This window comes from Pleurodeles waltl, chromosome 6 (genome assembly GCF_031143425.1).
Source record: "Pleurodeles waltl isolate 20211129_DDA chromosome 6, aPleWal1.hap1.20221129, whole genome shotgun sequence".
Taxonomy (NCBI): domain Eukaryota; kingdom Metazoa; phylum Chordata; class Amphibia; order Caudata; family Salamandridae; genus Pleurodeles; species Pleurodeles waltl.
This window is the reverse complement of record NC_090445.1, coordinates 976,163,149-976,190,494: the sequence shown is the minus strand read 5'-3', so window position 1 is coordinate 976,190,494 and position 27,346 is coordinate 976,163,149. Positions and strand designations below refer to the sequence as shown.

Sequence of the window (27,346 nt, the reverse complement as noted above, 5' to 3'; positions counted from 1 at the left end):
CAGAAATCAGAGTTCCAAAACTAATCAGGGTGGAGTCAGGGGTCGATAAATGAGTACCATTGGAAGAGCAATGTCCCTGATCTATGCATAAAGAGTCAATTTAAGTCCAGAATTACATTACATAAATAATATTGATAAGCACATTACATCAGGATAGGTATATAACTTAGCAGTAGCAGTTTCAGACTTTTCTGCAATGTTTGTGGTCTTCTCTTGCGAAGATATTCCAGTGCACATATACAGTTGCTGTTCACCTATTAATGCATTTGAAAAATGCAATGAAAACGAACATTAAAAAATATATAGCACGTCTCTTAACAGTTGAAACTTGACTTAGGAATGGAAAGGCAGTGTTGCGTTTATGCAGAAGAGACTGCGGATGGACCATGAGAAAGGGCGACATTAATTTAATTAACTCACATACTCAACCACCACTTCAACATGATTACAGCAACTTTCTTTTTTAAAGAAATACTGTTTGCTGGCACATTTATGTTTTAAATATATGTATGGGGTACAAGGGGCAAGTAGATAAAAGACGGCGCAAACTGGGAAAAGGTAGCACATCAGATGCATAAGTGGCAGCTGCCACGCAAAGCTTTTTGGTTTGCCCCGCTGGGGCGAAGATCTGATGTTGGATTGTCATGCAATTGGTAAAGTGCAGTGCTCCAAACCTACATTCACCTCTCACCACATCGAGGAGTAGACGCTCTGGCCACACCATGGGTAGTCTATTGATGTCGGCAAATCATGGAGGCTGTGAAAGAGTGACCCGGGAACCGAGAACAAGACGTAACAGACCAACAACAAACACAACATCCCACCGGTAACAGTAGCATATCTAGAAACGGTATTTAGGGTAAGGCACACAATGGATCACAGATAAAACTCGTGGGGCCACCTGCAAAGGCTGATCTTGCAGAATTTGCACATTTGCACACAAGTATTTTAAAATGTTGAAATATGGCTTTGTGTACACTATATATATATGTAAATGTACATGCATATATACACACATGCAAATTCACATTGCAACATTTTAGGTACACAAGTAGGCTCGTATTTACTCAATCATTTGCAACTGTGTTATGTGTACAGAGAATTTCAAGAAAAGTGGAGGAGGCTCTGATGTGGAGTGAGAAGGTGCTCCACGCTTTAGGAACGATGTAAGAGAACGCCTGTCCTCATTATACGGTGCAGTCAATGTGTGGGATTAACTGTGGAGTCACTAGTAGTCCTGCGGAGCAGAGGTGCTTACACGGCTTCAGAAAGGAAATGTGACTGTTCAGGTATGTGGGGGTCTAAGTTGTGGACACCTTGGATGTGTGTGAGAGGAGCACAAAATGAGTACATTTGTGTGTTGGGAGCCAGTGGAGTTCCCTGAGGTGTGGTGTGATGTGAGAATTGTGTTTGAGGTTAAGGACGAGTCTGGCTGCAGAGTTCTGGATGGTTTGCAGTCTTCTATTGCGTTGCTTGGTGATCTCAGAGTACGGTGTTCCCATAGTCCAATTTAATAGTGACTAAGGCGTGCCAGTTTTTCTAGTTTTGCCTGGGGGTCATTTGAAGATCTTCTGCAGCATCTTCAGGGTGTGGATGCAGTGATGGCATTCTCTTATGCTGCCATTTACAGTTTGTGATTGATGATTATTCCGAAGTTCCTGGCACAGGTGTGGGCCCTAGTTTGGCTGGCCACCAGCTGAAGTTCCATGGTGAGGTGTTCTTGCCAAAAATCACTACTTCTGTCTTGTCGGTGTTGAGCTTGACACAGCTGGCTTTAATCCAGTTACCGACTTCAGTCATGCAGGCAGAAAACTTGTTTATTTGGTTGGAGGTCTTGTCCAGGATAGAGAGTATGAGTTGCGTGTCGTCAGGAGAGGATGTTGATGTCGTGTGAGATGATGACTTTGGCCAGAGAGCTCATGTATGCATTAAAGAGAGTGGGGCTGAGCAATGCATTTTCAGGCTTTGCACAGATGAGTTAACAGGGTTCAGAGGAGTAAGGTGCAAAGCTGACAGCTTGTGTTCTATACATTAACAAGGAGCAAATCCAGCAGAGAGCAGGTCCTTGGATGCCAATCCTGTGCAGGCACCTGATGAGGATGGGTTGTGAGTCCATGTCAAATGCTGCAGAGGCACAGGGAATGAGGTCTATCATGTCTCCTCTGTCAAGGTTCATGTAGATGTCATCTGTGGGGGTGTGGAGTGCTGTTTCTGTACTGTGGTTGGGCCTGAATCCAGACTGTGGTGTTGAGTAACTGGCAGCTGCTGAGGTGTTCAGGTGTTCAGTGTTATTAGTTTCTCCAAGACCTTTGAGGACTATGGTAGGAGAGAGATGGGTCTTCAGTTGGAAAGCGTCACTGGTCAGGGAATAGTTTCTTGAGCAGGATGGTTTCAAGGTGTCTGGGAAAGAGATAGAGTTGTTGAGGATGGTTGTTTGGTAGGTAGGAGTCCTTTTGTGACGGTATGTCAGCAGCAAGGGTCAGATGAAGCCCCCGAGAGGATGGTCTTCATCGTAGCAGCAATTTCAATGGTGGTCACAGTGGGCCATGAGGTTAAATTTTACTACCTGGACGTGATGGGAAGTGGTCTGGTTGAATGTTGAAGTTGCTGAATATGGGGTGAATTTGTTACGGAAGAATTTAGAGAGCTTGCTGCAAAGGTTTTGTGAGGGGGTAATGTTGCTGGAGGTGGAAGGAGATACAGTGAAATTTAGATGATTGCAAAAATTTCCTTGCTGCTGTTAGTGCTGGCATCAATGTGATCTGCAAAAGTTGTGCACTTGATGTAAAGAGGATTAGTATAATAATGTGCGTGGCAAGGCGTAATGTCTGTTTTTTGTGGTATTTACCAGCTAGGTTGGGATACAAGGGGAACTTTGAACATACAGACCTGTGGCATGGGTCTTATTTGCCCACCCCCGCCACCCCCTTTCAGGGCTGCCACGGACCAGGATAGGGTCAAAACATACAACAAAGACTGAGAAAAGAAAAAGAACGAAAAGAACGAAAGAACATGACAATGGAACTGGACTTAAAATGCAACACATAACTGTAACAGGAAAAAAACATATACACCAGTGCAACAATTAATGTAAAAAGCATCCATCCTCCATGTCAGCTGTTAAAAGATATAACACAACCACCAATGAAAAAACAGGGTAAAATAGCTATGTACGGGGGGTACACAGTACAGGTAAGCAGAGAATCAGACGCACAAGATTTAAATTGACAGCACAATGATCCAATGAGAGTAGAAATGGCAAAGTGTGGAATACAATGCTACCTGCAGCCAGGCAGTAGACGGACAGACAGACAAAGCAGCTTTATTCGGCTGGCATGCAGCCATAGAAGAATACACAAAAATACAGAACTAATAACAGTCAAGTATATAACCCATCATAGAAACATACAGAGAATAAAAACCTAAAACCAGCAGTGAGAAGTCACACATTAACAACAAATTATTAGAAACAAGAGATACAAGTAAAAACAACTGCCATGAAGGAAAAATGGACTGCAGTTACAACACTGACACTCCATAGCACAAATAATCAACGTAAGTTAGATACTTTATTTTCATTTCTTCTAGAGCGTACCGCTGCTCTCTGGAACAAGCTTACACAATGGCAAGTTTTCTCATCCACTAGTTCAAACAGAGACAGATACCCCTGAACACAGTATCGAAAATTTCTAAGGCTCAGAAATGGAACTGACATTTTTTTTTATATAAAACGTATAGTATTCACACAAAAAAAGGAAGTGGTTCATGGATTGCTTGGAAGAGTTATTGCATGGGTTGGAAGCCCATCAGAAAGCATATGAAAAATATTGCAGTATGCCCATCCTGAACCGGAATAACAAAACTCGGTCCCAATTCCTGGTAGTGTTCCATAAATAACTTGTGAGGGGGCCTGGTAAGTGAGTTGCAGATAACTCGCAACAGTCACTTTTCTTCCCTCTACCCTCATTCTCTCTAACTGCACGAACTCTAACAATAAAGCTTGGACTTGCTTTCTAGCTGGAGGGAGAACCAGCTGTCATAACATAAAAAACATACATGACACCAATTTCTTCCAGATATTTGTTTTACAAAAGCCAACCAGGGTACAGGAAGGCCCCTGTCACCTGCCAAGCAATCAGATACTATACTTCTTGTTAAGTATGCATCGTCCCTGTGTAAAATAGACAATCACTCACATGTGTTAAGGCTAGTTCCCTATGGCAGATAAAGTAGGGAGTCCATACCGGGGCTGATGAAGTGATTTTTTTTCCTTTCTTTCATGCCCCATACGTTACAATAGGTACGCACTGGGTGGAACATATCTGTAGCAGCGGTGCAAGTACCCTCCCTACCTTTGGAGTCAGTTAACTAAGGAGAAAGCCCACTGCCCTAGAAAACCTCGACCTATTCTGTGTATTATGAGGGCACCATGTGCCGTTAGAACTGAAAGTAACCCCCAAGACACCCTAACTTGTTTTGCACCACAAGACATAATAAAAGATTTCGAAAAACTAAGGCTTCTAAGGCTAGGATGCTTAGCTCAAAAACATACTGCAGCTCATTCTCCACTTGCCCCTATGGAAATTCCCACTAGTTATGAAGGACTTGCAGTCTTCACCCTTTGAAATTTTGAAGTCATTTAATTTCTTTAACTTAACTCTCAAAGTTGATTTTTTAGTGAGAATTAGCTCCCCTAGTAATTTGTGAAAATTGGGAGCTCTGATTATAGATTAACCCTACTTTAAGATTTTGCCAAAAATATGATTTTGAAACATGGCCCTGGATGTATTCTTAACGTTCACTCCAAGATTTATTTGAACAGAAAATTATACTGCCAGTTTTTGTTGCACATTGAAACAATGTGTATTATTAACTAGGATGAATGGAAGTTCACCACAAATAGGAAAGAAAAAAAACGTTAGGTCCAATCAAGGGTTCAGTAATTTAAACCTCAGCTCAAGTCCTGGTAGCTATGGCACAGAGCAGACAGAATATCTTAAATTAAATGTGCCAAGCTTTTAGAAGTACCAACAATGTTAATAAGTGGAATCAGAGAAATTAATTTTATAAGACTTAGGGAGAAATAGCACATAATAGCATTAAGAGCCAATAACAGTCTACTGACATGGAAGACATGGTCTTAGGAGTGATTTCAGGCCAACTGTGGTGTAGTGCGGTCTCATACTCAAACCAGGTTAGTACTGGTAGGAAACTTTATCTTGGGACTTAGTCTCTGAAATTAAAGATGAAATGTTCCAGAAGGGCAAGGCTGCATGCTGTCTCCAAGAAAGTCAGCTTATAGTTAGATATCCATTGGCCGAGGTCCCACTCAAGACATTTGTTTTGGAGGGAAAAGCTCAGAGGGAGAAAGTTCAAATTTCACACTCAGGGAAGGCCTCTCGTCAGTCAGTTACTTTTGGCACCTTCGACTGCCCAAGATTTCTACTTTTGGACATATACTCTTTTTCAAAGCTCAGAATCTTCGAGCAAGACAAGGTTGTAGGCTGTACCTCAAGATACCTTCTCGCCGAGGCCTACTTCGGAGACTCTTCAAATGGGAGAAGCCTGTTTCTTCAGGTCAGGGAAGTCGTGCCTTAGGAAGATTGGCTCATATAGTGGTTATGATCCTCTGAAGGTCTAGAAGTCCAAAACTTTTCAAAGTTCCATAATTTCAGAGTTCTTGAGGGAAATCCAGTTAGACACAGCCATGGGTCTCAGGACCTCAGGAGCAGCACTTGAGGATCTAGACTCACTCCAGCAGAGGTCACTAGCAGAGTCCAGTTACTACTGGTCAGCTGGGCACTTCAGAGAAAAGACCACTTGCAGCTTGTTGTATCCCTGCAGCCACACAAGATGTCAGACAACTTACCCTTGGAGTCCATTTCTTTGTTGGCTTGGATACAACTGGGAGCAGGGCCAGCCCTTAAGTTCTTCCCACAGGTCCCCAACAACAGGTGTAATCCTTATTCTGTTCTTCCACAGGTCAAGAGTGTGCTCTGATGAGGGCACCCTAGGGTGCCACATTTATGGTTGACACAAGTTAATGGTTGGAGGTGATTCCTGACTCTTCCCCTATACAATGGGGTAAAAGTTCCCAGGGGAAACCCTACCTACTTTTGCATAATACCACAATGCACCTTCCTCCCAAAATCCTAAATTGAGGAACCCTTCCTTCCTTGAGCAGAGCCTGTCTGCCTACTTAGAGGTGTGGCCAGTGAAATTATCAGTCCATCTTCTGTAGTTACTCAAAGCTGGCTCCTGGGGGGACCTCCTATTCAACTGGGTTTGATGTTAGCCAGGATGGGAGGAACAAAGAGTTGTCTTTTTCAATCTCATTTTATATTTACTTGTGAAGGGACAGAACCTTTTACAAATTGATGAAGTCCCTGGATCCACTCTCACTGGTCTTCCAGCAATTAGAGGAAACACAACTCCCTAAACCTAGGCCACTGTTTTGTAGAATGGAAACCTGGTCCTCACCACACAATCTCATGATTTTCACTGTTTGGTGTGTTACACTTTATTTGTAGTGCATGTTAGTTTTTTCTTTACATTGCATTTTGTTTCATTTGTTTTATTGTATATATGTGTGTGTATATATATATATGTATATATTAGTTTAATATAAAAATAGTTTGTGTATTTTATTTATTATCACAATATTTTTATTATAAATGCTTTGTAAATTCCCACAGAGTACGTACTGACATAAGAAAGACTAAACATGGGAGTGATGACCTGATTACTCATGCAAATTCTTTTCTCTGCCTACACATGAGCTGCGAAGCTCATGTGTAAGCAGAGACTTTGGTAACAGAGACTTTGAACTGTGGGAAGCTAACATTTCTAGATGGGAGGAAGAAACACTTCAGAATAGACAAAGAGAAAGTACAGTTAAATAACCGTGTATTAGTCTAAAGAAAAATTATATTCAGAGGATATGTCTGTCTCTGCATCAAGAATGCTGATACATTAAGGGCTGTGGCGAGGAAGACATGTACTAGAAGTAATGAAAACTACCAGTAAGTACTTGGGTCAAAGGACTGAAGCTTTAGGGAGAATGAGGGATTGGTGATTTGTTTGTGACATTTGGGAAGCAGGTGCAATTAGACTTAATGCCCAGATGCTGGTTAGCATTAACAAATGTTAAATGCCCTTTCCTTATTATTCATCCTAACCTTCATAATTCTGCATGCTCATAATTGTGGTCCAGGAAAATAACAATGGTTAACACCTTCAACAGAGGATGCTGACCATTTTTAACATCACTAGCAACAGGTAATAATTAATAAATAACATTCATGGTATGTGAAAATGTTGTAATATGATTTTATATGGTATGACAGGCGATCAAACATTAAGGCTGTGTTGATCTGCTTTAACATTGTGCTCAAGTCCAACTTCACTCGACCACAATTTGAGTAAAACAACCCATTAGAAAGTCGGGGTTCTGAGAATACTTGACAAATCCTACAAACATGTATCAGATCTAAAGATGCGGCCAGACAATACAGTACTCATGTGATGATCGAAATGCAGGAATTGACACCGGATATGCATTCAAGTTCACCTTTGCCATTATCCACTAACCTTATCCACCATTACTGGTTTAGATTATCTAGTATTAGTGAGGCCCAATGCTGATTTGCATGTGTCTTGCCACTGTTTGTAGTGGCAATATAAGCAATAATGATGAATTAAAATGCTCTCTAGCATAATTGTGTTTAATATTAATTCAAGCATTTCAATCTATTAAGGTTTGTTGTTTTCAAGCACCCATCCTAAGTGGCAACAATATGCTTATTTGTGGGTCCCATAGCTCACTCTAAGAAGCACTCAAGACTAAGCTCAATGATGAAGCCCAACAAGCTTAAATCGTCTTTAGAGTTGCTTTGGTTCCTGTTGCCTTGGGGTGTGGCCTAACCGATGGACCGACATTCCCTTTTTTGCTGACAGGACAAAGACTGAGTTACATTTAAAAGGTCACTATCTGTAAAGGCTCAAGTAGAATAAGCAATTAAATGGAATGTAACCAACAGTGATTATCAATGATCTGCAATAATTCAAACATTTACAAGCATCAATATTTGATTTTCCCAGATATCACTATCCAACTGTGACTCATTACGAGGGAGAGCATGAGGACAGGAGCCAGGCCTATAGAGACAAGAGTATATGAGCAGGGACAAACAGATGATTTGTACGGGAAGTCTGTACCTTTGTCTTGTTTGTGGCGCTCCAGGCAACCATATAATGTCCCTCCCGAGATACAACTAATTAAAAGTCTTACTCAGTGTTCACCGACTTTAAAAAGTGGAGGAAGGCCTGAAAGCCAGGCAATTCTAAAAAGTAAAACCATCCTCCCCGTTTGACCGTTAATATTAAAGTGACGTGCTATTTGACCTAAGCGCTATGTAATACCATTTTAAGACCATTGAGAAATGATTTGAGTGTTTAGCAGTAAAACACAAAAAAACAGTGTTTATGAAGTGCAGACAATAAAAAAAAGGTAAAGTGACAGGTGATGGGTCTTTTCAAACTATGTCACGTTGTTAAGCTGCCAGCTCTACAGACCCATTTGTGCATACATTATCGTTTTTTAAACCTAACTGTGAAAACCGTATGTCAGCAGTTACTGGCCACACACTCACATAATATGTACTGCACTTTTTAAATGAAATGTGGCAACCAGCATGCTATTACAGAGCTTTATTATTTACACGAAACTACTTTCATTGTTGAAGATGGACATTCTACTGTTATTAATTGTGGATATAAGTTATTATCGGAGCTAGGGGACCCCTGTTTCCTGCCAGGGCTCTTCGCAAAAGACGGTATCAAAGATTGTTCCACACAAGCACTCTTACAATTAAATATGTAACGTGTAAGCGACTGTTACGTGAAGAGCGCTGAAGTGTTTTGGACAACATCGGACAGTCATGGTCCTTCCCGAAAGGATTTAAAGCCCTGGATGACCTTGGTAAAATTTCATTCTCTGAATGTGCATTCGTTAATGTAACATCCAGTAATAATAGTTGTTAAATGATGCATAGTATAACAGTGACTGAGTGAAAAAGTTGAAAGATCACTCTGGTATGCTTACCAGGAAATTTAACGGCTTGGCAGTAGATGACAAGATCCGAAAGCTCTGGAGCGATCTGCCTACTTTCTTTTTTGTTTTGTGGAAGGTAAAATTCTTCATCTAGTTCCATGTCATACACCTGTGGATACAAAGATCTATTTTAGATATATTAACAGCATTAGCCTGTTCTCCATGACGTTCAGATGCTAAAGTTATATTCCTATAAAGGGCTACCAAACTCCATTTGAAGTGGCATGCAGTTTGGCACCCATGCTACTGGCTCACTAATAAGCATTAATACGTTGCGTGTTTCCATATATCTGTATCTTAAATTAGGACAGAATGTAAAGCAATGAAGCAAGGGGAACGAATGTAAAGTTAATATGAATAGCGTAATATACATAATTTCACTTAAAATAATAAAAGTCATAGGGATCCAGGTAAAATTACATTTTAGTGGCTGATTATAATAAAACAAAACGTGCAGAAATGAACTATACCACGCAAAAGGCATTGAGGGCCTCCTTGATTTTATGTTCTGAAGCCTTCCGTTGCTGCTGGTTAGACAGCTTAGTGTCTGAAGCAGTTGCTGCTTATGTGTATGCATGAGCTGCACACCACAGATGTCAATCTCAGCACGGCCGCACCTCTCCTTCATTCAGACAGTCAATGGGGGCCTTTGTTTCACGCGAGACCTGTTGTTTACAGTGCCACTAAACGGCAGGGGCAAGCACTAATATTGGGTGTTGGCCAAGGAAAGGTCCATAGTCAAGGGCATTAGAAGCTTAATTACTGGAATCAGCCTCAACTTATGTCAGTCTACTTCTCTCTGTTAAATAAATGCTGTCCAGCCCACCAATAAGAGAAGCAAAAGGTTATTGGTATTTGTCACTCAGCCATTAATTAAAGTCGAGCCATAACGGCTGCAATTTAAACTTGGGCTATTATCATATCCAGAATATGTACTTTCTTTGAATGGATCATATAGGACTTTTTCTGTTCTTTGGTAGAAGATTAATAAAGATGGTTGGCAGAGGTGGATACCTCGATAGGTCGTCTGGCATTGCCTAAAGACATGGCGCGTTGAGATGCTAGCCTGCCGTTATTTCCGTTACTGGTTCCATCATCTTGCTTAATAGGATCCATGGGGACCATGTCCCTGATAAGTTGTAGAAGACATGGCTCAAACAAGGTTGTGTGGCTTATTTCTGTGATTAGGTTTTCTTTACAAAAGTATGATGATTTTGCTCTTCCTATATACAGTACTTCTTCATGCATGTGTGGAAGCCTTTTTAAGATTTGCTGTTTTGTGAAAATTAACGCTGTCAAATACTGAATTTGTTAATGGATCAAATATGGCAATATAAAACTAATATGAATGTATTTGAAACAGGTTCAAAATAATGTATAGAAGTAAGTTTATTAACACCTTTTAGTTAGGATACATGTTGTTGAAAACTGCATTTTGAGTCAGTATGAATGCTGTTCTGATCTCGCATGCCGTCCCACTTCTTTTTCCTTCCGATCTTGTCCCCCTGAGCATTTTCTCTCCTCACAGGCTCCACGGAAGGAATGTTAAATAATGTAATGTTTTTTTCGAACGTGCATGTATTGTGAATGAATTTTCTTTGTGTTCCTGATGATGCACATTCTCAAGTACTTTTCCATCGTAGTTCTGTTGCTGGGGTCAACACTCTTCCACTGATGTCTGGACTATTGTTTAGAGATGTTGCATAGTAACTGAAATTCCTAGGGCAACGTGATGTAGAAACTGCTTAACATTTACTTAGTGTTTTAGATTTATTGTGATGTGTAAAGCTATGGCTTCTCCAATATTAGTTAAATTTGATCATGTCATGATGAAAGTGCAGTTTTCTCCCATTTTGAAGGCATAATTGTGTATAAGAAACCCTTGTTTTGGGGGTGAGACGGAAGACTTTTTGTTCTGTTAGAGACATTATCAGATTTTTGAGAGCCTTTTCATTTTCTACTAAAGATGATGTCTGCTTTCTTAATGAGTCTGACAGTCTAATTGTTATAGAGATTTTTAGGATTTACCTCTAAGGATGCTGCCAGACTTCTTATGATTTTGCTCTGCATTTGGAAGTTAGAATAATTCAGATGTCTATGTACTTTGCATTTGAGCCTTTATGGCTTACTTTTATTCTGTACCACTTGATCTGTGAGATTTTCGTAACAAAACTCTAACCTTTTCCCTGATCTAGAACTCAGTTATTGAGTGGTCCAAGTTACTTTTTTGATACTCTGCTGAATTAATGTTGGTTCTGCTGATGGGGAGGGTGCCTTATTACGAAAGTTAAACCCAGAGATATGGAACCAACAGGGATACATTTTGAGTGCTTTGAATTTTGGGGTGACCTGGGTTTTGGGGCACGGGGTTCTACTTCCATAAATATCTTCTGGTGTGTGGACTTGTCTGTGATGCCAACCCGCAGGCGCTATTGCTTAGGAGGTGCTTTCCTTAGGCATACTGGCATACCTCTGTGATGCAGGGGTAGTGAAAGAATATTGACCAAGTGCAGTAGCAGTCATAGAATACTTGAGATAATCACTAAATTAGTGCTTTTGTTAAAAGCTTGAGTGACTTCATCTGTTTATCTAAGCCGTTATGATGTAAAAGTAAGTCAATGAAGGTTTATCCAGGAGGGTAAGTTAAGAAAGAGAGAGCTTTACTGTGTGGACTGGGGTTCTATGATGCTTTTGCGCACTGTATTAAACGCATTTTGGCTATCTATTATTTGTTTTTTATATTAATATTGAAGAAAAGCGTTTTTTATCACCAGTCAGGGAGTCCGCATCGTGAGGTCTAAATTTTTCTTCTTAAAATTCTCACTATCCCAAGCTTGAAGATTTCAATGAAGTCTCTTAACTGCTTCACTTTAGAGGGATCGTTCAAGAGAATGCCCCTAACCATCATGATGCCGCCTGCCTTTGCCACCTGCATTTGCCTCCTGACTTTCAGTACTGCCCCTTGGGCTCTTTATGTTCCTTATGCCACCTAGAATCAAGACTGTCATGTCAGGTTAGTTTCCTTTTCTGCTGTCCTGCTTGCCTGCCATTCCAGTGCTGTGTTCTCTCACATCATTGCACCCAAAGGTATGTTATGTACAGTGTCCATCTTATGCTAGAAGGTAATTCCATAGTGACTTGACTTTTCAGAGATCTATAAACTGGATGCTACTGTTGATCAGGTTGTCAACAATGTTTCAGTACTTACGCTTCAATGCTCTGCTAAACAAGCTTTCACTAAATCATTGATGTCTTATACTTTATGCAGCCTGCCACCATCATGGCAACAACCTGCCTGCCAAACATGTTCTGACTCCCTTCACAGAGCAGCTGCCCAATAAACATGTTTTTTTTTTTCTGTTGTTCAACTACAATTGGGGAAGTTGTATTTTTTTGTACTCATTTGTGACTGGAAGTGAGAACTCAGGTGAGATACTAACTGAAGACCGAAATTGTCACCCTTGTCTCATCCGGAGCATCCCCTCCTTGACAAGACCTCCTCCAACATTAGATAGGATCTTCGATTTTGCCCCACTAATCCTCTTAGGTTGGTTCATCAGTCGTAACCAGTGGACACCAACGATTATCGCCTGTAGAATTTGACATATATTTATTCCTCCTGTGACCTTCCCAACCACCATTCCTTCAATGGTCCCTATATTTCTGACCTTTTAGTAGACATGCATTTGCGGTCCAATTTGCTAAATCTCTGTGCGGAAATTGCCTAGTCTCCAAACCCCAATGACATGTGAGATACCCATTTCATGCAGCTCTCCCACCTTGCAAGTAGAACTAGGAAGATGCATAGGAGTGCTATTTGGTTCTTATGCAACCTTGTACTGAACCCATCACACTCTAGGATTCCGAAAATCACCAACTGTAAGCTTACTTTGATTTCTCTCCCCATTATAACTTATAGGACTTTATCCACTTCCTGCTAAAAAAGTTGGATGGTGGGACACCGCAAAAACTTATGAATATCATCAGTCATCTCCATACCACACTTAAGACATGCTTTCTTTTCTCGATCTCCAAGGTTGGCCAGCTTTTTCGGAGTCCAGTACGCTTTATGTAAGGTGAATAGGTGTTTTTTTCTTAAGGGGTATGGATTTCACTGTAATCCATAGAGTAAACATTTATACTTGCCATGAAGATGTCATTTCCAGCATCAGTAGGTCTCTTTTCCAGACCTCTTCTGGGAGGATGAAGGCTCCCTCGACCCCCTGAACTAACATCCAATACTAATTTGCCACCTCTCTCTCTTTTGTTTTGGGGGGGGGGGAGGAAGGGAGGGAGTTCTCTTGCATTTTTCTTCACATTTTGGGTTGCCTTCTCCATCTTTACTCAGCCTGCATATCCAACTGGTCATCTGATTCAAATCTAGACATCCTATTGTCTGTCATTTACATGATCTCTTCCCAGTGTATCAGATTACCATCCTTAATAATATAGCCAGCTTCTATCAACATTTTTGCCAGACTGTCTTGCAAGCATTCAGGAGTTCCAGGAGAGTTCCAGATTAGAGCAAACTCATGATAGTATGGTATCCCTTGTAGTCGTCTAATCTGGACCCCTAGCTTGCATTCTGCGTTAAGAGTCTTTAGCCTTCCTCTTTTGAAGAATCGAGGATGGGCGAACTTGAGAGTGAGAGCCTCCACATGGCACACTAAGCAACATACCTTGCTGCATGCAAGTACTTTGCTTGGTTTCGCCCTTCAGCATTGCTCTTATAGTTTTGAGATGGAAAGCCCAGCAATAGAATTGGAAACCTAGAGCCTCTATACATTCTTCAGATCTACCCCTACAAGGTTTTTTCCAGGCAATTCTCATACTTCTTGATGACCAACCAAAACTACTGACTTCACCCTGCAGTTTCTTAAACAATTCCACCTTAAAGTCGATGGGATCATATTGAAAATAAAAGTAAATTTCAGAAGTACTGCCATCTTTATTTTGTTGGTTCTTCCTAGGATTGTAAGTGGAGGACAGCTCTGTGATCTCATCTGCTTTTTGGTTTCTATCATTACTTTATGAAAGTTAATTTGTGCCATTTTATCTAGATCTTCTACCATTTGGATCACAAGATACCTTATTTCCTTACTGGCATAGGGGCTGCTGGTTTGGATGTTCCTTTCCATAATCTCCGATTTTTGTAGGTTCACCAGATAACCAGAGATCTCTCCAAATTCTTCCAATGTCTGTAGGATGGCCAGATACGAGTTTACCAAATTCCCAGCATATATCATTAGGTCATCTGCGTATAGAGCAGCTTTCTTTTCCCAGCCATTGATTTCAAACAGGGCTATGTTAGGAGTCTAGAACCATTCACGTACCAATTCAAAATATTTAGGTGCAGTTCCTTCTTTATTTCTGCCATCCAACTTCCTTTCCTCTGTATAATTCTTTTTTGCCTCTAACCATATATATTAAAAAACCAGTCACAAATGAGGGCCATTTTTTATTTTTCTACCACATATTCTCCACCCATTGCCTTCTCCTCTTCACCTCTGCTAGATTTATTGCCTCCCTCCCCCCACACACACCCTTTTTAAGCTTTCCTCCTCTGAAGCCCAATGTTATACATAGTGAGCTTTAATTTGTTTAAGTAAGTTCTCTGCTACCTCTGGCTCCCTTATATTAAGCATGTTAGTGTCCCACATTACTCTAAGAGTTGCAGGGAACTTCAACTGAGCCGCCGCTCCTAACTTTTTCAGTTCCTCAATATAACTCCCCAACTCCCAATAGATGTCTGACATAATGTGAAAGGACCATTCATCCTTTTTGAAGCTACCCGCTTATAAAACCTTGGAGAGAATGTGTTTTTTTATTGCATATGATTTTAAGTTTATCAAGATTTTCCTTATTTTTTTACCTGTGTGGATTTCTTTTAAATCGATCTCGATGTGTCCTTTGGATATTTACTACCTGTTCACTTGGGTCCACAGATGGAACAAATTCTTTAAGTAATCATAAAAACTTTAAGGTTATCTCCTTTGGCTCCTTCAGGGATATTTAGAATTCTTATATTGTTCAATCTTGCATTGTTATCTAGGGACTTTTTTCCCCAAAGCTCATTTTCCTCCACCTTCAATGTTTGAATTTCCTTACTTTTTGCCTGATCTCTTCTTCAAGCGATGCCTCTTAAATTTTTACCCTCTCCATTAAGGTACCATCGTACCCTCTAGGGCAGCACAAGCACTTTGAAAGTTTAACTGGTTCTTTTCTGATGTTGCAAATTTGGATTTCATCTCTGTCATCATGGCCATTAGGAGTTTCTCTACCCCTGACTGCTCCCGAGATTCTTCTCTCTCCCCTGTGCATCTAAGTATTCTGATTGTGACTCTTTCTCCTGATGTCGTGTTGGAAGCTTGTCGACAAGTGCCTGCAACCTGTTTTCTGTGTGTATGATCACCTTGTCTTCCTCCGCACTCTCTCCTATCTAATTTGCTCCTTTGCTGGTGGCCTGCAGGGGTACAAAGGCAATTAATTTTGCTTTCTTGCCTGTACTTTGCAAAAGGACATAAGGGATGGGGTAATCCTGACGCTACATTAAGACTTTGCCCCTCCTCCCATTGCTTTCCTTAGGTGCTCTCCCTTCCCCAGGAGGGTCAGTATACTTGGAACTAGAACAGGAGCCCGACCACAAAAATTGGAGGGTGCTATGAATCCTTCAAGGTTTGTATGTCCTGTAAATTTATAGAAAACTGGAGAAGGACTCACAGCTGTTGTTCCATTTGAGCCCAGTTTTTGTGGGTACCTATCGGTTTACGTGGGGCTCTCTAACCTTAGTTTGCTATTGGGAAAAGTACATGTCCCAGCAGGGCAATCAGGAAGGGACAGCAGCTACAGACGGACAATTCATGAGTTGAACACGAGCGGCTGCCATTAAACCCCACTGCAAGGAAAAAACAAAAGAGACAGCACCTCTGCACGAAAGCCAAGAGTAGAAGACAAAAGGCCAGTGTATTTGGTGTGGGCCTCAGAGGTCAATTCAGGAAGGAATTTGAGGCATTGCTTGACAGCTCAGTGAGTGGAAGCATCAAAAAAGATTAGCAGCAGTGATCATTCAAGTTGTTTTGTTTCGGCACTCGCTCCAATAATTTGCATTTGTGCATTGTGCTAAGGGGGTTCTTTGATGTCACTATGTTGTTGCTTGGAGAACATTTTGCCAATTTACTTATTCCCCCTGGATTGTTATTCTGCTATTTGTTTTGCTTTCCACATATCCAGGTATTCAGCATTCAGAAATTCAACCCATCAATCCTCCTCATATCATTTCATAATCTCCAGAATGCCCATTTGCTGGAAAGAATGGCTCAGAACTTTCAATTTTTTTATTTCAAAGTGATTGATGGGTTTGTATTCTGACCTGAAAGACAGAAATGTTGCTTGAATAATGTCTTCACTTTGAGAGGTATCTGATTTTTGAACATATTCCTGTATGTACGCCACCCTGTCAGAAACTAGATGATTATCAGTAAGTGGTACACTGCCTATGGCAACAATTTGGTGTGAAGCAGAGCACTGTGGTGAGCAGAAGTTTTTTCCTAAAGAATAACAAACCAAGTAATCTGCTGAAGTGCAAGTAGTTTCCTTAAGAGTGTTGGCCTCATATTATAAATTTGAGCGGCTCATGGAGTAGTTGATATGAAATCAGCTTGTTGTGTGCTCTACAAAAAGACAATACAATGGGAACTGTATACCTGTAAAACGTAACTTTATTGTACACTGTACAAGTGACAGAGTGTGGAGACTTCTCAGGAAGAAGGAAAAATGTAAAGGAAGCTAATGGGGCGTAGATTGTGTAGTCAAATCTGATGATCGTAATCATTAAAGTTTCTGTTGGATAGACGGGACAAAATCAAAAAATGCTTTTCAAAACAAGGCAAATATTTTTGACGAGGCTGCACTTGAGTTTTGTTCTGCCAGGAAGGCAAGACCAGACATTTTGAAAGGGTGGGCATTAGTTTAATAAAGAAGAAGAATGTCAACAAAGTCATGGAGGTGGAAAGCCTACATGACAGACTACAGGATATAGGGCCATATGTACAAACATTTTTGCTGTCACAGAAAAGCAATTTTTAATGTACATATACCAAAAGGCAAGTCAACAACTTGTTACTGAATCGCTATTTGGTTTAGCAATTAGGTATTTGGAAGTGGCGTATTTAGGGCGTGTCTTCAAAATAGAGAATGATAGTGGTATGTATGAAAGTTTTGCAACAAAATTACGATTGCAAAACATTAATTTTTTTACCAACACCTCAAAGGAGGTGGTAACCATTTGTAAATGGGAAAGGGTCTCCACGGAACCACTTCCCTTTTAAGAATGTTCAACTATACTAAAGTCACCATCTTCCCAGCTTTCAGAAACACGCAGAGCTGAATCAAAAAACTAAATTTTGTACCACAGTGTTAGCATTTTTCTAAGAGGTAACCTAGTTGCCCTATTTTTTGTGCTTTGAACCTACTTGCAGTTAGTGGTGGAAAACCGTGTGAAACCTATGGATGATCTAGAAAAGCTACACATCTCTGTAAAGTAGGCAAACTTGTGAATTCAGCAATGGGTCATTTTTGGAGATCCCTCAAGGTTTTTCCAAGGAAAATAACTGTTGAAATAAAGAAATATTGAAAAGGAGTAGAAAAAAACGGGCATTTGTGACGATATTTTCATCTGTAACTTTTTGACACAATGACCAATTGACAAACGTGATATACCATTACAACGGCTAGACCCTTCTGGTTGCAAGGATATATAGGGTTTGAAGGTTCTCCTGGAACCCAAGGTACCCAGAGCCAACAAATGAGCTGCACCGTACAATGGTTTTTCATTGAGTACCAAGTATAGACCAATTCTTATAAAAAAATAGGCAAAGTTAAAAATGGGTATCAAGGAAACTTATGTATTTCTGATATGGGCACAGGATATAGAGTTTAAGAGCAGTGGTTATTTCTACATCTCTGAGCTTGTGGGTACCCGTACAAGCGTATGATTTTGAAGGTATTATTCAAAATGTCATCTTTATTAAATACTGGTTTACAATTGAAAGGCACAAATGCTGCCAACTCCAACTAGTAGTAACAAATGTTCTTCTATTCTATGCTCACACAAGTCTCCTGATAAAAATGGTACCTCACTTGTGTGGGCTGACGTAGTGCCTGAGACAGACATCGGCCCAATATGCAACATGGACACATTGCATTTTTCCACTGAAAACAGACCTTCTTTTTCTTAAGTGGATAGTTTTAGATTTGGGACAGTTTGAAGATCAGGGACATTTGCCCCCATCTGCCCCAAGACTAAATTATTCCCAACAAATTAATGGGGGAGTAATAGCCCTTGCCCAAGGGGCGGCTCCCCCTCCCTGACATCTAGTGGGTCAGTCTGAAACTTTGACTTTGTCCTGGTCCAACACGACCCCATAGCAGTGGTTGGCGCTTTTTTGCTTCTAAGCGCTTTTCTACAGCTTATTCTTTAAAAATTCATAACGCAAGTTCTACTTATTGGATTTTTTTGGTTTGGATCTTGTTCTACGTATTAAATTATTAAATTAAGTTCTATTTTTTTAAATAGGTGTCGTATCTTTTTTGTGGTATTTTCATTGTTTTACTGTTTTAAGTGTTGAACAAACACTTTACACAGTGCCCCTTTAGTTAAGACTGACTGCCCTGTGCCAAGCTACCAGAGGGTGAGCACAGGTTAATTTTGGGGGTGTTTGTGATTTACCCTGACTAGGACTGTGGGTCCTGCTTGATCAGGGTGCACACCTCTGTCAACCAGAAACCCCATTTCTAACACTAAACAACCGTACACCAGACATCGACTTTCATATGTCCAAAGGAAAAACATTCAAAAACCTTATTTGGCACTGAATTAATAGAACGGAGCCCACTCAGCAAATGTTGTCATATAAGAAACTGACGGACAAGAACAGACTCTGAATTACTGGAGTTTTCACCCAAAACGTCTACATGATAGTTAAGGGGGCGGGATGAAGCCGTTTTAAGATTGATATTAAATACAATGGATTTCACAAGCACAGCGCAAGCGCTCTGCAGGCGAAACCTAGCAACGAATCAAAAATTCTCTAAATAGGTCCTGGTTAACTCCATTAACTCCATGCGACGTCCTCCATGAAACAAAGAAAATATCAGAAGCTAATGAGATAACCTATGTATCAACCATCTGCCCAAGTATCAACCAGTTTAAAACTAACATCTACCTTAATTAGCACATTTTTATCAAACATTGAGTGCAAACCAGGAAAAAGCTTATTTGCCCTGAAAAAGAATCACAGTCTTGGAAAGCAACAGGTACGTGCTCACATACCTGTGGAATCAGCACTTAGAAGAAAACTGAGAGACCAGTGGATGCTAACACCGCTGTAAGAATATCACACATGTGGCCATGTTCTATGTGCGATTAAACCACTGAACTCAACACAAGTGGTACCACACACAAATTTCGAACTACAAGCCGAAAAATGTTGATTACGGGATTGTATGCAAACAATCTAAAATGGATTCCTCTTGAAGAGATCACCCCCATCCTATGGGGCAGGAATACAGAAGTGTTATTATATAAAAACAAACAAAGTACAAATCCTACACTTTGTTTCAACATGGTTATTAATGGGTTAAATGAGATACCTGAGCTGTAAAACATCTAAAACGCTCGGATCATGTCGTATGTCAGATTGTACAGAGATTTTGCATGTCTTACACTGCAATATGTGGCTCCCACTTCCAAGCAGTGACAAGCCAAAAAGTACACCAAGCAACAGTCATGACACTGGGAAACGCCGCCTCAAGAAAACCTGGCCCTCTGACTCACCCGGGATTTAGGTAAAAGGCTCCAATTGATTTTTACATGTTTCCAGTGAATTCTTACTGTAAGAGGGCCCCTGGCACCACTTTGTTTTCACTCTGGGCCCCATGCCACTGCGTAAAGTGCTGCACCAGCAAGACACATGAAACTGAGCCAACAGTTTAAACCGGCAGCTCTCATCTAATAGCAAGGCACTCATCCTAAACGTAAACCTTTCCTTCCTTCAAATATCCAGACGTGCTCCAACTAAAAAGATGCCCACTTCCTTCACTTTTTTCTTTTTTACATTTCATTTCCAACATCAAGCCCCAGAATACTGCACCTCATATAAAAAGGCTTGTAAGATACTTGCTTTTTACCTTGCACATGAAGTGGCCCACCGTTCATTCTCTTTAATGAATACAAATTCCTCATTTCACCAGATGCATACCAGTTCCTCACCCTGAGGAGACCCCGGAAATGACAGGGGCTGAAACTTGTAGACAACCTCTCCCAGGGGTACCAGGTGACAAATGTCTGCGTAGAAGTCAATATTCAAAAAGGACAAAAATAGTGCAGTTGCACCTCCCCAATATAATACCAATACCCCCTGGCTACAACCCTCTAAAAACTCTCTAGAGACAAATGTAATAAGGACACTGACCATAGCTTTACATTAGGGGTGGACGGAGCTCACTGCAGAATTCTGCAGAGACGCACACAAATTCTAGAGATTCCGTGGAGTTCCGCGAGCAGGTGAAAATTGGTACGTTGCACTGATATTTAACGCTGGAAGCTTGTCTTTCTTTAGTCTTCTTTCATGCGGTCATTCCTTTTGCTTCTCACTTACATCTTTTTTGCGTTCTTTGTCATCGCTTTCTCTAAACATGTTTGTTTACTTTATGATCTCTTGGCCCCACCCCAGAGCAGGTCATGGTGTATTTTTAGTTCTACTTTTATCTAGTCACTTACGAGTTTCAAATCAAAATTAAGAAGGGCTTTAAAACTGTATTATCTGTCCACGGACACTGGTACAATGGGCGCTTCACTACGCCCTGGAGTGAATCATCTGCCTACGGTGGAGATGCTAAAAGGATTGCTATTGCCTACTGATCTACATTCCACCAGAGATTATGTGTACATAGTTTTTGCTCTCTCTCGCTTCTTGTTTTTATTCTATCAGTTTCCTATATTTGTTTATTTCGCTCAGTCGAACACCGTGAGTTCCTCGCTGATTGGGGATTCCATTTTAACTTGGAAAATAGGAGGTGTGTTGTGTCTTTAATTTACCCGTTTGTCTCTGTGAGCTTAGAGTCATAAAATGACATGGCATAATCTCAACCATTTCGAGTAAAAATCATGAAGTAAAATGTTTGAAATTGTGTAAAAATATACTCCCATAAACACAACTTTGCACGGTCTTAGTTGAAAGTCAGTATATCATGCCTGTGACATTGTGGATCACTACACTGTAGGCCCTGTGTCCTCTGCAAGAACATCAAAAGGTAAGTACAGCACTAATTGTACCACTACAATACCAACCCTATCGTTATTTACATTAACATTTAAAATATTTAATTTTTCAATTACATTCTTGTTTATTGTTTTTAGTTTTAGTAATTTAGTAATCTTACACTACGTTTAAATCTTGTAACTGCTTTATAATAGCATATCCTTTTCCTTTAAGTGTTTGCCCAAACCCCTAGTAATATTGTATGTTACTGTAACTCTATCTCTCACCACCAAATGTGTATCCATAAAAATGTCTACATGTTTGTGTGTGATTGTTTATGAATGTGTGCGTACACACACACACACACACACACACACACACACACACACACACACACACATATATATACTTCCACATGTTTATGTGTGATTGTTCATGAACGTGTGCGTACATATATAAATATATATATACTGTATTGGCTGTCAAAAAGATCTCAGCTGAGATCGAAACGCGCTTGTCAATAAATTATCTTTCACGGATAACAAGCCTTGGAGTGCGAGTTTTTGGTGCATGCGATATGCGGCACCCTTCTTTTGTAATTGATTGGCAGCTGCCGGCATCCCCAGTCCGCACCGACCCCGTTTTGGTGGATGTGGCTAGGAGATGCTGGATTTGACTTTTTATTTTTGTGCACAGACGTCACATAAACAGAACTGTTATTAAAGTGAACCTATGGTTATGAAATAAAATCAGCGTCCCCCAGAAATCAGGCAATTAGGATTAGTTCCATAACCACAACTCATTTACCCTACATTAAAACCACAACTTACTTCCAAATGGACAGCTCATAGCTGTCAATCATACACAGCGATGGTTGGCGTCAGGGTCTGGTCTTTGACTAGGCCTTGATCACAAAATTCATTGCACACAAACCCTGCTGCCTCACTTATGGCCAGGCCCTGCACCAAACCTCCTATGCATGAAAGCACAGCTGCACTGTTCAGCAGTCATGCGTAGATTCAGCAATGTGACACCCTTGCGTTAATGAACCAGCTGTGATTGGCCAAATCCCGTCACAGACTAATCAGCCCTCGCAGTGCACAGCCTTGTGCTCTCAACCCACCAGAGGCAGGCAATCCTCGCACCACCACTGTCCACGGCCTTTGTCTTTGCATAATGGAGAGTTTGCCCAAACCTCTGCACAGAAAGCCAATACTTGCTGCTCACTGCCTTCACTGGCTGCATGCAGCACCCACGCCATTTCCTATATGAAATTTCCCCACATTTTCCATTTCTTCTATTTTTAGAGAAAATTGTCTATTTTTCTGCATAAAGTGCAGCTTTTTTTGCTCTTCAAAAAGTGGAAGCTGTGGAATTGTAATTTTCATTCAAACTTGTTTATTGGCAAATCACAAAATGTCCCTAAGTTTCGAACACCCCTGACCTTTCTGAGGCCTGCAGCCAGGCCATGTGTCAAATCACCCTGCGTCTTGTCCCACTAGGCATGGACACTGGTAGTGCCCATGCTGATCCCGGTCTATGCCTAGGACCTAGACCTGATATGCATGCTTTGCTTTCCAAGAAAGGTTTCTCTCAGAGGTACCAATATTGAAAAATCATGGGACTAGGAACCTTTTGCTACAGAATTAGATAGAGTTAATCATAACACAGGTTTTGAAGCACTAAACTGAAACCTGTATCCACTAATGAAAATCAAGCAGTCAAGTGGACACTAATCAAAATATGGATGATACTTGGAACTGAAAACAAAACAGACAGGTCCACACTTACCTCAATCTGCATGATATTGTGTATGATTCATACATTAGTACACTTTTTAATTAAAATGTCAACCGTCGTGGCTGTAAGTTACACTGAGGTCAAAAGGAATAACAAATATCAGTGGTTAACTGCAATGTCCACTATCACATCTCCAAACAGACGCATTTGATTTTTGAGTCGAAAGCCGAAAGGCTGATGCTGAGGACCGCTTCCGAAACACATGGAGTGCTTCCGGGGCAGCTGTGCCGCAGAGCTGTGGGCGGCGTGCAGCAAGCAGGCGGCTGGATGACAGGGCGGTAAGGAGGGAAAGATAGCAGAAAGTGGTCCGGGACAAGCAGTGCAGCTTTCTGCGATTTTCGTGACCTTCGCGGCCCCTAAACCAGCCCGGACCGGAATGAGCTCACCTGGAATTTGAGCCCCACGCCACCACCGCTCCTTTCACCCCCGTCCCCTGGTGGTGGTAGGCTGGCAGGCTGGAGGTGCAGGGTGTAGGAAGTCATTGTCGCTTATACACTGAATTTTTTATTTCTGTGCAGCTCTTCATCATCTGCACTACACATTCCTAGCTCCACCCTCGAGCCCCCACCCAATTTCTGTCTTAACTACAGCTCCAACTTCTGCTTGTGCTGTGCCCCTGTTGTGTCTGACTCTGCATTAGCCCTGCATTTCCTTCATGTCTAGTGCTTTGGCAACCTGTGGATTCAGTGCAGAGGGGGCAAAAAGAGAAAGCGACAAATCAACTAACGGACACCTGGGGCTTTCCTCGGACACCTGGGGCTGAGTGGGGAACTCCAACCCCCAGGATTCTGTGCTGCCGCCCTCATTGCCCCAGCAACGTGGACGCTTTTAAGCGTGCCGCGCACCGCAACAGAGCTTTCCTCGGACACCTGGGGCTGAGTGGGGGATCCCAACCCCGTCTGCGCCTGTCAGAGACCGTCCAATGCCGGGGTGGGTTCCCCCCTGGGCCCTAAGGTATGGTGTTGAGTTTTCCTTGCACCTCTAACTTTTAAAAGTATTATTCTTACCTGTGCTGAGGTCTTCTACTAAAATGGGGAAGCGCAAGGCGAGGGGTAGTCCTGAATTGGGTTCTGCCAAGCGGAAAATATTAAAAACCAATAAAGTTACGCAACCGCATACAAACTGCGTAACCAAAGAGATTGACAATTTGATAGAAGAAGTGGAATTGATCTTGAATAAAAAGGAGCGAAACGTACGGAAAGTGCTGAAATCGGGTACCCTCATCCAGTTTTTAACGGCTGGATCCAATGCCACCTCTGATCCGCAATCTATTAGCGCCCTACCTTTGGCACTAGTCTCTCAAAGCCCCTTCATAAATTCCAGCCCTCCAACACATTCTGCATCTAACTCCAACTCTGAAGTTTTAAAAACTGACACAATTATTCATGGAATTTCTTGCTCCAACCGTTTTTCCATATTGGAATCGCAAGACTTGGATAATTTCCAACAGGCCCCTTCGGCACCATTGCTTCTTGAATGTGACCCCCCCATCCTAGTGAAGACCTTTTAGCACTGGTGACTAGCTTAAAGACCGAAGTAGGTGAGCTGAAACTGTTACTGTCAGAAATTCTCAATTTCCTTAAAAAGTAAGACTTACCTTCTCCTTGCGAACCAAAGACTACTCTCTTGCCAACCCACCATTCCCCTGTTTCCAGGCCTCTGCCAATTGGTCCTTTGCCAAATCCTGAGAATGATTTAGGCTCTAAGCATAGGACTCATTATAGTAGACCTTCTGTGCCCCTTTCTGAAAATGTTATGCCTTTTTTTCCTTATGTAGACTTGAAATAGGACACACCACTAGTATCCTGTCGGAGCCCTCATGTTATTAATGCTAACTGTATTTATATGTGCAATGTCCCTCCCCTACCCACATAATCACCGGAAGACAAATTTTCACTTATTAACAAAGTCTCGCATTGGATTCGCCATGATAGGGGCTGTGGTTCAATCATTCATGCTGACATTTTATAGGCTGAACGTTTAACCATCCGGTGAGCGGGACATTATAAAACTTAATTTTACAAGTCCCAATCTGGTAATGGGCCTATTGCACTTGGAAGCACGCAATCATATGAGGAAGGAATCTGCTATTTTTTTTAGTGATAGTTGTCCTGTTCCTGGAAATATGAGGCCAAATTTTCCATCCCATACGACTACATCGGCATTGAATAGTGCTACAGGACGCCATGGCCCAAACAGACTAATAACCGGCCCAGCCTCCACAAATGACATGGGTTCGGCTTTTAAAGGCAATAATGTATGAGAACTTGAGCTCCAGGGGGCCACCCCAGATGTTGACTGACTACGTTTTTCCACATCTAGTAACTCTGGCATCAATTTTGTTTCATCGGACCCATTATACTTAAAAGACCCATTAAGTCTAGGAGCTGTACCTTTATGGGAACCACAAATTGATCTCACTAATAATCTTAAATCTGCACTTCCTGACGAGCATGTTAATAGTCACCATCCACATGACATAGCCTCTGAATCCAATCGCTCCATTGTCCATCCAACAGCGAAGCTTTTGTCCTGGAAAGTGGCTGGTATTAACAGTAAATTAGCTGATACTGAATGGGGGGTTTATGTTGATAATTTCAACATTTGTATGTTTCAGGAAACATGGGCTACGTATAGCTTGTAGAGGCAGGGGTACTGTTCCTTTTCAAAAAAGCCATGCCGGCTTCAGCTGGCAGGGCAAAAGGGGGATTATGTATCTGGGTAAAAATGACAGAGGTGTGCGGAGTAAAAGAGATATATGTAGACTCTCCCGACATTTTAGCTATAGCAATACAGCCAAATTTAGGTATCCCTGTCTTGTGTATAAACATCTATAATAGACCGGGCCCTTCTAATCAACGGTCAGCTACTATAGATCTCCTGAATACCATAAGCTTAGATCTTCGTCTCAAATATCATATTATTATTGTGGGGGATTTCAATGCGCCAATTTAATATAATTCTGCTCTTATTGAGGTCACACAGACTGAAGACGATGTATGGAATATCCCTCCTTATTCAATTCAGCCAAATCCATCTATCGGTGGCAGCAGAGTTCTGCAGATAACAGACCTCATGATACTTCATGGCCTTCGGCTTGGTAATGGCCGTTTTCCATCTGACACCCCTGCAAAACCAACTTTGTTTAGGGGATCATATAGTAGTACCTTGGATTATATTCTTTTTGACTTAAGGGTCTGGCACAACATATTAGATGTGAAAGTGGGTTATCCGCACACTAGTGACCACGCGCCTCTCCAATTTGTATATGATAGAATCCTTTTATCAGGAGCTGTGTCTCTCCCTGCTCCTGTATTTCCTGGCGTCTTGAAGCTCTCCAGCAATAGGCATACGGTGAGATGGGATTCTTTTCAGAGGTCCAATAAGCTACGGGACAAATTGTGTGCATTAGTTTCTAGACATCAGCTTTTTGACAATCACTTCTCATTAACCCCACTTGAAGTTATGTCTTTCCATTTGGATCTCTTTGTTACTCTTAGGAAACTGTTTTCCAAACCTGCTAGTAGCAACCCCACTTCTCATTCTAGCAATAAGTGGTTTGTTAAGAGATGCAGAGAGGCCAAAAGTGTCCTGATTAAAGTGCTAAGAACTAAAGTTAGGGAAGACATTATCAAGGCTAGGCAAAATTATGTCTCCATATGTAAGACATGTAAACTTGAGTATGAGGAGGGACTTTGGAGTGAACTTGCCGAGGCTGCAAGGGTCCATGATTCTAAACGTTTCTGGATCTTGGTTGCTCACAGCGACCGAAACCAAGCACTTAAGCCAGAGTGTCATTTTGCCCCTGAAACCTGGCTTTCTCATTTCAAGGAGCTGTATGGCTCTACATCTGATCGTGATTCCATTAGCTCTAGAGAGATGTCGCTATCCCAATTACCAGCGACTTCTTTCCCTCCCTTCTCACTAAAAGAATCTGAGCTGGCAATCACTGCTCAAAAATCAGGGAAGGCTCCAGGGCCTGATGGGATCCCTTCAGACATGTATAAAGCAGACCTGAACAACTGGATCCTGTACGTAAATAGGATCTCCAATGCCGTCTTGACCAACAGGTCCTATCCTGACTCATGGAAGGAGGCAATTATTGTGCCGATATATAAGAAAGGGAACTACAGACCAATCAGACTCCTAGACAACTTACAAAAAATATTCTGTT

General features: G+C 41.4%; 1 protein-coding gene across 4 annotated transcripts in view; it reads right to left on the bottom strand.

The window, feature by feature from the left end:
• PLCE1 (phospholipase C epsilon 1) overlaps positions 1–27,346 on the bottom strand; it is an 848,028-nt gene that overhangs the window by 206,694 nt on the left and 613,988 nt on the right. For all 4 annotated transcript variants that reach the window (XM_069239847.1, XM_069239849.1, XM_069239848.1 and 1 more), the window contains one exon: positions 9,104–9,221. In XM_069239847.1, coding sequence (XP_069095948.1) covers positions 9,104–9,221 — 118 coding nt within the window. The remainder of the gene's footprint in view (positions 1–9,103; positions 9,222–27,346) is intronic.